Genomic DNA, 12,691 nt, shown 5'->3' with positions numbered 1-12,691 from the left:
TCAGATTGTACCTCCTTTTTCTCTATCTTTTCACTTGAAGTGTTCACCCTTACCACCTTATGTTTTGCTCTCTTGTTGAGGAAGGTGAGTCTGGACACTTCCTCAGATTTTAGGTGAACCCTAGAGTTTCAGAGAATGTTTGCTTCATCTTTTCTTTCCTCGTCTGACAAATTAAATCTACGTTAAGGATTTCTTGGTGTTTCAGGAATTCAGATGGATAAACAAATTTTCAAAGTCCCGGTGCTGAACTTTCAACAGAGGCAGTTGTCCTTCTGAATGTTGAATACTCATTGAATTTAAGTAGGTTTATTTTTAAAAATGCAAAACTGATACAGTTTAACTAAAAGTCCCTTGCTGTTGTTTGACTTTTACTCCTAATTATGAAGAATGCCATGATTTCATTAGTTTTGTAGTTACTCTTGTCTTCCGGGGTTGTCATGACCTGATTTTTTCATGTCAAAACAAGCAGAGAAAGGAGGATATGGAAGGAAAACTTCACAGTATAAAAAAGCCAAAATATTCAGGGGTTCAAAGCATTGGTTATTTGTAGAGATACAGAACTCGCCTTTGACTTAAATCTACCCAAAACCTCAAGGCTGTCTTTGTTAATATTTGGGGTTTTGCTTTTTCTGATTATTTAAAAGGTATTATTTAATTAAGACTAAACAATTTTTGTCAGTGGTGGAACTCCTTTGTGTCATCTCCATCACCACTCTTAATTACTGGCATAAATAGGAAAAACTCACTTTGACACCATGTTTTTTAAATCCATTTTTCTTATGAACACTAGGAACAGTGGACTTCTAGGTGTTCTCTGCTTATTGTGTATTTCGCTGTCTGATAGTATTTTTTCCTGAATTTTTCTTAATACTATGCCAATTTTCTTAAACAAATCTTGTTCCTAATCTATCTCTCACTATGTCTGGTTCTTTTTCGTTATATTTCAGTATCTATTGCCTCCAGTTGGTTGAGAATGCCTAACTTCTTTTCCTCGCAGTAGATCTACGGATGAAAGAAGCTTTTGTTTCTTCAGCTAATGTACCTCAGTGTGTCCCACTCATTGTGAACAAGTGGGAGATGACACCAAAGATTCTTTAGCCTCCCAGAGAAGGGAAATCTGCTGCAAAACATGCAGTAGTGACTCATTGTGGGAATGTACTAGTCTGTCAGCAACTCAGGCTGTTTCACAGTGGATTTTGTTTAGCATACAAAATTTACATACTGTATCGCTGCTCAAATTGAATGAGGTGTTCATAATTCTTAAATAAAATGCAGCCATCTTAGCTATGATGAAAGGTCAAAGCTAAGGCTAGGAACATGGTTAATTTTCCGGTTTTAGAGTTGGCAGTGCCTGAACACGTTACTCTGTGCACCCAACGCTTTAATCTGAGACTCTTAAACTATTAAAGGCACGAGCAAACAGCAATTTTGCAGTAGTGCTGTGACTGTTTCTGGGATGAGTAAATTGGGATGTTGGGGTTAAATGGCTTGTCAAAGGTCCCTGGGCTGAATCAGTGATGATCCTAAAACCGTGATGATCAGCCGTCTTCTCTCACAACTGCAGGTGAGATGGGGTAGTTAAAGTGCACAAGTGTACCCGCACAGGATGCAGAATGTCCTCCAGCAGCAGCTCCCAGTGCAGCAGGACAGGCGGTCTCTGAGAGGTCTCCACGCGGCTGTCTGGAATTTCTGCTTCATAATGAGCGTTCGTTCATGGGGAGAGAAATCCGAAATGTCTGGCTGTTGTGGCTGGAAGCTAATTCTTTGTTCACGGAGATCTGTGGTTTAATGCTGTTAATGTTTTCATTTCAGTTGTTAGGCCAATAAAAGTGATTGTATTCTTGGCAGACAGACGTAACCCCTGCTGAATGAGAACCTCTGGCAATTTGAACTTTTGCCACTTGACTGCTGAGAGACAGCGGCTACCAGGGCGGCTGCTCCCAGCTGGCACGGGAGGTGAGGCAAACCTGGCAGAGCAGGCCCTCTTCAGGGTGCTGTTGCGCTGCTGGAATTGCTCTCTCCACTTCGGGGTGGCTGTTCACCCTAGTAGCAAACCTTGTGCCTGGCTGCCTAGGTGCAATTAGGCTTTGGGCGTATGTCTGTGCTACAGTCAGGAGTGGATTACAGCCTGGAAAACATACCTAGTCTACTGTTGAATAAATTAGCTCAGATAAGAATCACACTTGAGACATGACATTGTGGGATTGTCTTTCTGAGTCCCGGCCGCCAAGCTTCTCTGCAGCAGTTGCTCCAGCAAGGTGAGACTGCGCTACCTGACTGCACAGTAGATACAGCTCTGGATATCACTGCAGTATCTTCAGTCACCTGATTAAAGTCATAATCTTGTTTCACGCTCTGCCAAGTTTCCCCTCCGCACCAGCCTCATTGCATGTGAGGTCACAGGACCATAGGATAATTCGGGTTGAAGGGACCCCAGGATGTCATCTAGCCCAACCTCTTGCTTAAAGCAGGCTCATCTATAAGGTCAGGTGAGGTTACCCAGGGCTTGCCCAGTGAGACTTTGAGTAATGAGTTGCTAAAGGAATAAAAGCTAATGAAAGGTTTATGAAGCGTGTCACAAGTGGGAAAGCTCACAGAGAATGACAAAGAAAAGGCAGGGGGAAGACTGATGACAGTCTGTGTACGAAAGGAGCGGAAAGACAACACTACGGCAGGAAAACTTTTTTCCTTGCATCAGCAAGGATCTCAAAGGGGATCTGACAGGTAGGTTTTCATCCAAAAGCTATTGTTTGCGTGGTAAGCCTGGCAAACTGTTCAGACTGCCATGACTTTGGAAGAGGATTTTTTTTTTTTTTAACCGATGACATGAAGTGTAACTAATATAAGAGTCGCTGGTATTCCACTGTTGTGAATATCAAACTGCTCAAGCCTAATTATGACACAAATGCAATTGCTCTGTTGAGGTCAATTAAAGGCCCTGACTGTTGAAAACTGGTGGGATATACCAGGCAAAGGATTGCCTTGCGCATACCCTGTGCCCTTCCCTTTTTTTCCTGAGCATTTGCTGTGGGCTTCTGTCAGAGATCAGCTCGCAGAGAGTATTGGCAAATAGTAAGTGAAAGTTGTCTTAATGTTGGCTTGTGAAATTGCCATCATAGTGCTACGTTTGTCAGGCGCTTGTGCCTGAAGGCTCCTGCTGTGTTAAAAGCTTACTGGATTTCAGATCATGTGCTTTCGTCTCAGTAATTTGCATATGGCATTACCTTAAAATACGAACTTCAAAATCTGTAACAGGAACAGTTTTGTTTGTATAATGTTTTAAACAGGGGTTCAAACTTTGGATTGACATTTTATGGGCAAATGATGAAACACCAATAGCTCATGCTGTCTTTTATAGCAAAGGCAAAGCAGACCAGAAGGGAGAATGTATGGAGAGTAGGATTGATGATATTGAAGGGAAGAAAGAAAGGCGTGCATAGCTTCTGTGTTGGGACTTAATATCCACACATACCTTCAAGTACGCACAGTGTAAATGTTCTCCAGGGCTTTTTTTATGCAAGACACTATTTATGGTTAAAGGTATGGAAGGACCTCTTCAATTAAAACTTCCTGTTCTTTTGATTTACTAAAAGTTAAATAAGGAAAGGAAGATTAAAGAGGAAGGAAAGTCTAAATAGATTTCGGTTTCTGGAAACAGAGACTACAAAACAGCTTTTCATGCAGGGCATGAATTGTGCTCACAAATAAGAAGCACAGTCTTTGCGAGTGTTACGTCTCAGAGCTGCTAGGGGAAGAATTTCACATGTAGAGATTTAGCCGTATTTGGAGTCTCAGTTCCGAATAGGAGAAAACCCCACTAGTTCCTAAATAAAAAAGACTTTTAAAAAAACCCCAAGAAAACAAACAACAACCCGCCAAAAAAACCCACAAAAAATCCCCATAATACTAAACTGTTGACAAGTTTTGAGTGTACTATTTTTTGTAGTTGATGCATTGAGCTATTAATTTCATAGATATTGTAGTAATTAATGGAAATGTTTATAGGGCATAAATTGGTGAGGAACAGAGCTTCTCTTGCCCCTGGGGGTGGATGCTCGGCTGAGTTGAGGGAAGAAGTGAACAGGTGGTTTAAATGAGGTGAAGCCCTGCCTTAGTACTAATAATTTTCAGCTACCTGATACAGCTGATAGGCAGTTCAGAAGGTTGTGGGTGCAGGGCTAGTGCTGTGTAGGACTTTGGCTGTATGAAAAACTGTGTGGTTTGAGCATGGTAGAGTATGGAGTTGTGTGAGACTCCAAATAGATTTGGAAATAAAGCTGTGCAGTTAACTGCCTGTGGAGTTGGAGGAGAGCTAGCCGAAATATGCATCATGTGGTTGCTGAGGATTGCAGACAGGATTAATCTCTGACAAATGAGTTGAGTTATTCTTATCCAAATTCTGTTCTTGAGTCTCCTGTTTTTCTTAAAAGTGCAGATTACCCTACATTTAAGACTGTTATGTTTGTGCTTTACTGTGGTGTACTTGCGTTTATTTGCAAGCTGAAAACTGTTCATCTCACACGTGCGTATAGATTTGTTCATGAAGCTGTGCTTTTTGAGCAGATTAGACTCTGAAGTACTTTATGGTACACCTGGATTGGTCTCAGAATATAACCTGAAAGAGCAAGGCTGTGAGACTCCCAATTTGTGAGATTCCTCCTACTGGTGTAATGCGTGGCGGGGCCAGGACATGTCCTTGCTGCAGACGGGTGGCCCCTAGTGCTAAGCGGTAACAAAAGTAAAAAGTTTCAGGAACATTAGTAAAATCAACTGTCTGCTAATAAGCCAGTGTGTAATTTCGTTTTTTTTAAGAAAGAGTTGCGGAAGCTGAATGAGGTCTTTGTATTTCAAGTTCTGTTTTAAACCTAATCTCATAATCTCCTTGTGGCAGGACATACATGTGGGTAAATAAAATTCAGTGTGCCCTATTATTGAGTAAGAAACTCCTGTTTACTTGCCATACAATGGTGTGAAAAATTGTTCCTTGCTTCTTCCTTGGGGCTTTTTTTTCTGCCAGCTGAAGCAATTGTTCTCCATCTGTCCTTCTATGGTTTACTTCCAGAACAGCTACTTTGTGAATCTTCTAGCCTATGTAGTCCTTTTGGTTTTTTGTAGGATACGGACCTTTTTAGTACAAGAAGAGAAGAAGACGGCACAGGGCCTTGATCTTAAAATTAACAAAGTTTTAAACAACAGATCTCCTGAAAGGAGTACAATGCATAGGAGGAAATTAAAATGAAGGAATTTAGGAATGTGGGAAAATGAGAAGAATCATCTTCTTTATGTGCTCCTTGTATTTGTCTTAGGTTTGTCAAAATGAAGAGAAGAACCATTCCACAGAAGAACTTAGCAAGTCTGAAATCCAGGAGGAGCTGAAAAAGGCTAATAGCCTTCCTAGTTTGACTCCTGGAACTAAAACAGCAGATAAAGACAAGCAACCCCGAGAAGGTTTTTTTCATTTTCTTGGAAGCTTATTTAATATTGCAACAAAATCTTCTTTGGTAGAATCTAAACCCTCTGCCTTCCAAGATGAACCCAACAGATGTGAAACGGATTTACAGAACGCAAATACCTTTCCAGAGGACACGCAGCCATGGCATCCGAAAATTGAAGAGCCTATCTGTTCTACAACTAGAATAAAAGAGGATTCTGTAAATAAAGATGATGCCATCTTAAATAGTATTGGGAAAGATATCTCACAGGATCTGCAAGGAGTCCGGAAACGGTCTGCAGATGCGCGAAAGTAAGTTTGCTAATTCAATGTTAAATATGTTAATACTTGTGCATGTGTGTGTGTGCACAGAACTTAGTCGACTAAGTTCTGCTGTGTATGACAGATGACCATCATTTCTAAGGATGGTTGGAGTGTCCCTGATTCAACTTTGTGCAAACCTCTAGTAGCAACTACCTTAAATGAATGGGAAGAAGTCAACTGCGACAAAACAGAACTTTAAAAAGGGTTTTCTAGAAGTCTCCTGACTATGGGTAGATACAGTGTAGATCTGTCTAAGTGTTGAGAGGTTAAAGATGTGGCATTTAGAAATATGTTCAGTATTGTAGATGTACTTTAAAAAAAAAAAAGAGTGTAAAGAGCTTATTTCCTTCCATATTGTGGGCGAAGTAAAGATTTGAATGTTTGTCCTTTTTATATCAGACTAGTATAGTGGTTTTACTTCTGCAAGTAAGGTTTTCTCATTTTTAAATTCTCTTCCTGGTTGACTTGGTGATTTTTGCTTATTTGTTTTGGTTCCCCTTGTTCTTTGGGGTTTTCCTGTAATGTAAAGGTTATATAAAATACTCAATTAGCCTAAATATGGAACATACTTAGCAGTCCTGTAATATTTCCAAAAAAACTGGTGCCAAGAGCACCAATGTGTGTTTGAGAGTAGAAAAGCAAAAAACATTGGCAGTGGTCCACACCATATATTACAAAATCTTTCTGACTGTGGCAGAAACACAGGTTAATAGTATTCCAAAAACATTTGTAGCTGTTATGTTGAATATTTGACGGTATGTGGGCCAGTACAGCGTAGGTTTAGAGTTAGGTGTACATGCATGTAGTGCCTGTCCAGTTTTCGTAGGTGTCTAGAATATGAACTTGCCCACAGGCAATGAATCTGTAAGTAAAGTTTACTCAGATTTTCAATACTGCCCAGGATATTTGTTTCATATTTAAGCTGAAAATAGTGATTTGGGGTAACCAGTAGTTCTGTCGCAGTGCTTCTGCTTGTATTGCAGAATTGGAGGATGTACTGAGAAGAAAAACTTTTTTTTTTTTTTAATAATTTTTGAAAATTTTTTGAGTTGCACTCAACAGGTTTGTCTGTGAAATGTGAAGTGTTTCATCTCCATATAGGAGGCCAGAGACTCCCAAAGTAGCTGCTTCCTTCTGGCTTCCACACTGGCGATGTCTCCAGCACTCTGTCCTTATTATTCAGTAGATTAATGATTCGAGGCGTCTGTCATTCACCTTTATGTTACAAATGTAATGGTTGACCAGGATACGAGTAAGGGGATGTGATACCAATTCAGGCAAACTTAAGATTGTATTTCCACCACCAAAATACAGTACTGTTTGTAATTAATAATAATGGTTGTGTTCTTGTGAGTACTCTCGTTTGGTCTGTGATGTGGTCGATTGGTTTTTATTACAGATTCTTATCGTAGTAGCACAAATCTAACTGCCGCTTTTTCCAAACTGCCTGGTGCAGCCCAGCACCACCACTTCATTTCATCTCCCCTTAGTTGTTATCTGGAGAGGCCTAGGAGCATTATGTTATTCAGTCTAGTTCCTGAACAAACTGTGTATTTCTTAAAACCCGTTGGGCAGGCTGGCTTGCTGCCTCAGTCTCTTGCTGCGATTTGCTGTTTCTGCAGTATGCCCTGGACACCAGCAGGTAAGTTGCATGCTGTTGTGCAGGGGGCTGCACAGAGACAGGAGAGAAGTCACTCCTTGCCTTGGAGAGAGCTTAGTCAAAAAAGACAGTAGACATTAATAGATCTTGTTCACTTTTTACTTCATTCCATGTAGTTTCTTCCGTAGCATATCTCAGCATACTTTCTGCTGTACTTCCTTCACTGTTTGCTCTTTTTCTTGATCTCTCCACCAACAGCTACTGATGATGTTCAGTTTGCAGCGGTAGTCTGTCCTCTGTGCATTTTTTTTTTCTTCGCCAACAAAGTCACTCCTCTTACAGGCTGTGCTCATCTAACTTACCCTGAGTCTGTCCTGTCTATTCAGACAAATAGGAATCTTGAAGATCCAACTGAAGGCCCAGCATGTACTGAACTAAACACAGCATTCGGAGCCTGCAACTAAGTGGGTGGAGGCAGCCCTTACAAAGTCAGTCTTTCTCTTTTTTCCCCCCAGTCCCCTGGCTGATGCAGTAAGGAGCTGGTGCACATCTTTCCTTCCAGGTGGAAACCTCTGACTACTGCTGGCTTTTCAAAGTGTACGCATGAGCTTTGTTTGACTTTCCCATTTTATTGATGCCTGCAGGCCTGAGAATAGGAGCACTGGAAGTGACCAAAGGTCTTGGGATTTTTTTGCTGCTCTGCGCTTTGCGTTTGAGTAGAGCTTGAGAAGTAAACTGATAACATGCTGAGCAGTCTATATGCACAGTTTAGAGGGTCAGATGGTCTCAGTCTTCATTTGCTTCTTGTGAATTCTTCTTCAGAACAGTGTGGATTAATAAGTTTGCCATTAATAAAAGTTTGCAGCGTTTGAAAGGTGTGAATGTTAACTCACTGAAGTGACCTTGCTCTGTGCAGGTATTTTTTGAGCTATTTTGCTTTTATGGACATCAAAGTTGCAGCTGGCATTTTCAGTTGACCAGATTTTAACATGGTCCTATATTGTTAGATAACCTATGCAAATCAGTGTAGATTTTTCTCATTATAGTTAACCTGCTCATGGTCAAGCATGCATATAAAAATGCGTTGCTAGTTTGGAGGCAGGGGTGAGTTGGTCTATACACAGAATGAAGTTTTTCCATGAAAAATGACTTTTTTTAAATGAAAGAAAATTTTTTATTGTTTTCATTGTAGCTGTTATAAAATTGGGCAAACATTAAACTAGTCATTTTCCTTTTAAACTCATTCTCAAAAGTACAGTGTAAGTTCTGCCCTTTTTGGCTCAGGATACAAAGATGTTAGACAATCTCTGTGCAACTTTGTGTGTTTTTTCTCTGCTGACTACACAATGTGAACTGTCGTTTTGATGCAGTTAGTAAAGAGGAGTTGAAATGACAATGCAGAATCAGAGGTTTGCACTGTTTACCTTTTAAAAAGTTTGAATCAAGGATACCTCTTTGTTACAGGAAAGCTTCTGCCATTTTTGTTCTCTTTTAGTTTATAAAAGTTTAAGGGATGTAGAGCAGTTTTTTCTCTTCAGTACTAGCTAGCTTCTTTACTAAATATTAACTAGCTAGTTTTCATTTAGCATAGTTAAACTGTAAAAGTACTCCTGATTGCTGATGGTTGGTAGAAGGTACTAAGAAGTAGTTGGAAGCAGGTGCTAAAAGCACTGGAATAATGATGGAGGAAAAAGATGTAGCACAAAGGAACAGGAAGGTCCATGGATACCGTGAAAGGAAGGGGTGGAGTGAACGTGACCTTTTGCTAATCTCTTGAAGAATGAGTCCCAAAAAGCCAGATGAGATGTGCTAGTGATCCTTATAAAGATGCTATTGATTCCCTTGATTGTAATGTTGAACTGCAATTTTAATATTTAACGTAGAGGCAAATGGAAGTTGAGGACTTTACAGATTATTAAGACCATTGCATTATTAGTCTTACAAACTGCTTCCTTTGTCGTGAGGAACCTTTAAATGAATTTGTTAATTCTAAACTACTGTTAAATATTAAATTAGAGGTTATCTGTGGTTAGGGAGGAGGTTGCAGTGATAAGTGAAAGAGGAACAATTGTTGGATTGCATAATCCCCATTAGAGTTGTTTAAAAAAAAAAAAAACTAAAACAAACAAACAACCTTTCAGAACTAAAATACCTACCAAGTGGTCTCAGATGCCTCTACCCAGACAACTTCATTAACCTTCTATCCTTAAAGCAAGATTTTGCAAAATACAGGGAAATCAAACTGCTTTGACCTGTAGACTGAGGTTAATTTTGCCCTCAGTAGGAGGCCTGGCATTTGGTAAAGACTCAAGTTTCCAGGCCTTGAGCCAAGGAACATGGAATTCCTGAGCTCAGTCTGTGGAGTATGTAACTGTGAGGGACAAAACGTGTAGGTCACGTTATTCCTCCATGCCCCTGACTGGTTGGCTTGGAGGCGATTGTACCTTAAGGGCATCTGCTTCTTTAATCCAGACAGTGGCAAGTGGTAAAGGAGAAGCATAGAGGACAAAACCATGATAAATTTGGCCAAGTCTCTAGGCAGTGATTACTGTCAACAGTAACTAATAGTTGCAGCACTGAAGATGGATGAGGAGAGTTGGGTTGGCTAAGTCTCCAGTTACTGCATCCCTTAGTCTTCCATTTGTCTGGGATGCTTGAAGATTTCCTTGCCATTAGGAGTGAAGCAAGCAGTTGGACTTGTGCTGTTCTTTAAAATGTTAATGATGAAGGGTTGAGATTGGTTAACTATAAAATACAGTTTTAAAGTAATGTTTACTTGGCTATAAGTGGAAAAGAAAAATGCAAAGTAAGGGATTTACTGCTAGGTGCAGAAAAATCTCTCACTTAGGTAAGAAGGCAGCTTTTTTGTAGGATAGTCCCCAGTGACAGAGGGATAAGTGTAAAGGTAGGAAGCTCATGTTTAGTTTCAGCCTTTGCACTCCTCCTTAATGATGTTAAAAGCCGACCTTTAGCTGAGACATAAGCCCTAAAAATAAAACCATGGAACAGTGGGGATGCACTTCACCTAATTCCTCACCACTGAACATTAACATGAGAGAGATCAAGATTTCATGAAGTAGGTGACAAATATAAAACATGGGTTTGCCCCCATTAGCTGTCTTTCCTGTAATGTAAAACTCTTTCACTTACACATATACTGCCTTTCACTAGCAAGCAGCAATTTGGCTTCCTAATTCAAGCTGTTTCTGTAAGACTCATGAGAATGGACTTCCTGTAGTACGTACCTGCCATCTTTTCAAGAATACAAGTCATGGTAATAAGCAGTACTCTATGTGGGTACTCTAACAATTTATTTTCCTCCCCCCTGTATGAGTAATGACCCAGATCTGTTCTATTGACTGCTTGCCATTTGCCTATCTTCTACTAGATTTTTTTTTTTTTAACACCCAGTAACAATAAGTGGATGTTGCATATAGTGATGTGCAAAACAGTAGTACTTGTGGAACTGCATGGCTTGTTCTGTAGTTCAGCAAGAAGCCTTATTGCATTGCTGAACATGGTTGATGAGATGAAAAATCAAAGTTGTACCCACTCTAAATGTTTTTATTATAAAATCTTGACCACTGATTAAGATGCTAATACTCCAATTTGGCAAAATATTTAAGATCCTGACTTTTCCCTTCTGTTCGGAGCCTTGTGGACTTCGAAGTGAGAAAGAACTCCCAACACCACAACTGTTTAGGAATTTCCAACTGCAGGTAGAAGAGAACAGGGTTATTTCAAAAGAATGCTCAAAACAGTATGCTTTTACACTTCACACCCTACCAGGAGCCAAGTCCTCGTATAATAGTTAAGCAAGAGCATTGCAAGATGTTTCATTCAGAAAGGGAGATAACCTTGAGGAGAGACAAGTTTCAGACCATTTACGGTTCTACTATGTTGTACACTGTTGGGTTTTGTGAGGATTTGGGGTGTTTTTTATTTCTTTTGAAGTCCAGTACACCTGTTGCTATACATCTAATTGCATAGTATTTCCAATCTTAGTACTGTCAAAAATCCTGTCCTTTTATTGTGCTTTGTTAGAAATGCATCCCATAAAATCCTTGAGGTCTGCATAATTCTGGTTAACGTGTGTTTCAGAGCTTGTCATTCACCTTTGTGTTACTGGTAAGATGCAGGCTTGTGGTGATACAGAAGCATAGCCCTCTTCATAGAATCATAGAATTGCTTGGTTTGGAAGGGACCTGTAGAGGTCGTCTAGTCCAACCAATCTACGGTGAGCAGGGGCATCTTCAACTAGACCAGGTTGCTCAGAGCCCTGTCCAGCCTGACCTTGAATGTTCCAAGAATGGGGCATCTGCCACCTTTACGCAAACTGTTCCAGTGTTTCACCACTCTCATTGTAAAAAAATTCTTCCTTATATCCAGTCTAAATCTGCCCTCTTTTAGTATAAAACAATTACCTCTTGTCCTGTCACAACAGGCTCTGCTAAAAAGTTTGCCCCCATCTTTCTTGTAAGCCCCCTTTAAGGACTGGGAGGCTGCAATAATGTCTCCCCAAAGCCTTCTCTTCTCCAGGCTGAACAACCCCAACTCTCTCAGCCTTTCCTCACAGGAGAGGTGCTCCAGCCTTCAGATCATTTTTGTGGCCCTCCTCTGGAACTGCTCCAGCAGGTCAATGTCTTTCCTGCGCTGAGGGCTCCAGAGCTGGATGCAGGACTCCAGGTGGGGTCTCACCAGAGCAGAGTAGAGGGGCAGAATCACCTCCCTCAACCTGCTGGCCACGCTTCTCTTGGTGCAGCCCAGGGTACAGTTGGCCTTCTGGGCTGCGAGCACACATTTGTGGTTCACATGAAGCTTTTCATCCACCAGTCCTTCATCCCCTAAGTCCTTCTCCTCAGGGCTGCTCTCAATCCTTTCATCCCCCAGCCTGTACTGATACCAGGGGTTGCCCTGACCTGTGTGCAGGACCTTGCACTTGGCCTTGTTGAAGCTCATGAGGTTCACACAGGCCCACTTCTCAAGCTTGTCCAGGTCGCTCTGGATGGCATCCCATCCCTCAGGCATGTTGACTGCACCATTCAGCTTGGTGTCATCTGCAAACTTGCTGAGGGTGCACTCGATATCACTGTCTGTGTCATTGATGAAAATATTAAACAGCACTGGTCCTAGTACAGACACCTGAGGGACACCGCTCTTCACTGATCTCCATCTGGATGTTGAGCCATTGACCACTTACCCACTGGATGTGACCATCCAACCAATTCCTCATCCACCAAACAGTCCACCCATCAAATCCGTATCTCTCCTATTTAAAGAGAAGGATGTTGTGAGGAACCGTGTCAAAGGCTTTACAGAAGTGTGGATAGACCACA

At 41.0% G+C, this 12,691-nt stretch overlaps 1 protein-coding gene across 3 annotated transcripts in view; it reads left to right on the top strand.

The window, feature by feature from the left end:
* The window catches only part of CRYBG3 (crystallin beta-gamma domain containing 3), a 95,300-nt gene that overhangs the window by 22,322 nt on the left and 60,287 nt on the right, over positions 1-12,691 (top strand). For all 3 annotated transcript variants that reach the window (XM_075434794.1, XM_075434800.1, XM_075434808.1), the window contains one exon: positions 5,307-5,743. In XM_075434794.1, coding sequence (XP_075290909.1) covers positions 5,307-5,743 — 437 coding nt within the window. The remainder of the gene's footprint in view (positions 1-5,306; positions 5,744-12,691) is intronic.

Source organism: Opisthocomus hoazin, chromosome 1 (genome assembly GCF_030867145.1).
Source record: "Opisthocomus hoazin isolate bOpiHoa1 chromosome 1, bOpiHoa1.hap1, whole genome shotgun sequence".
Classification (NCBI taxonomy): Eukaryota; Metazoa; Chordata; class Aves; order Opisthocomiformes; family Opisthocomidae; genus Opisthocomus; species Opisthocomus hoazin.
Note: the sequence above shows the minus strand (reverse complement) of the source record. Positions and strands in the feature narration are given on the sequence as shown.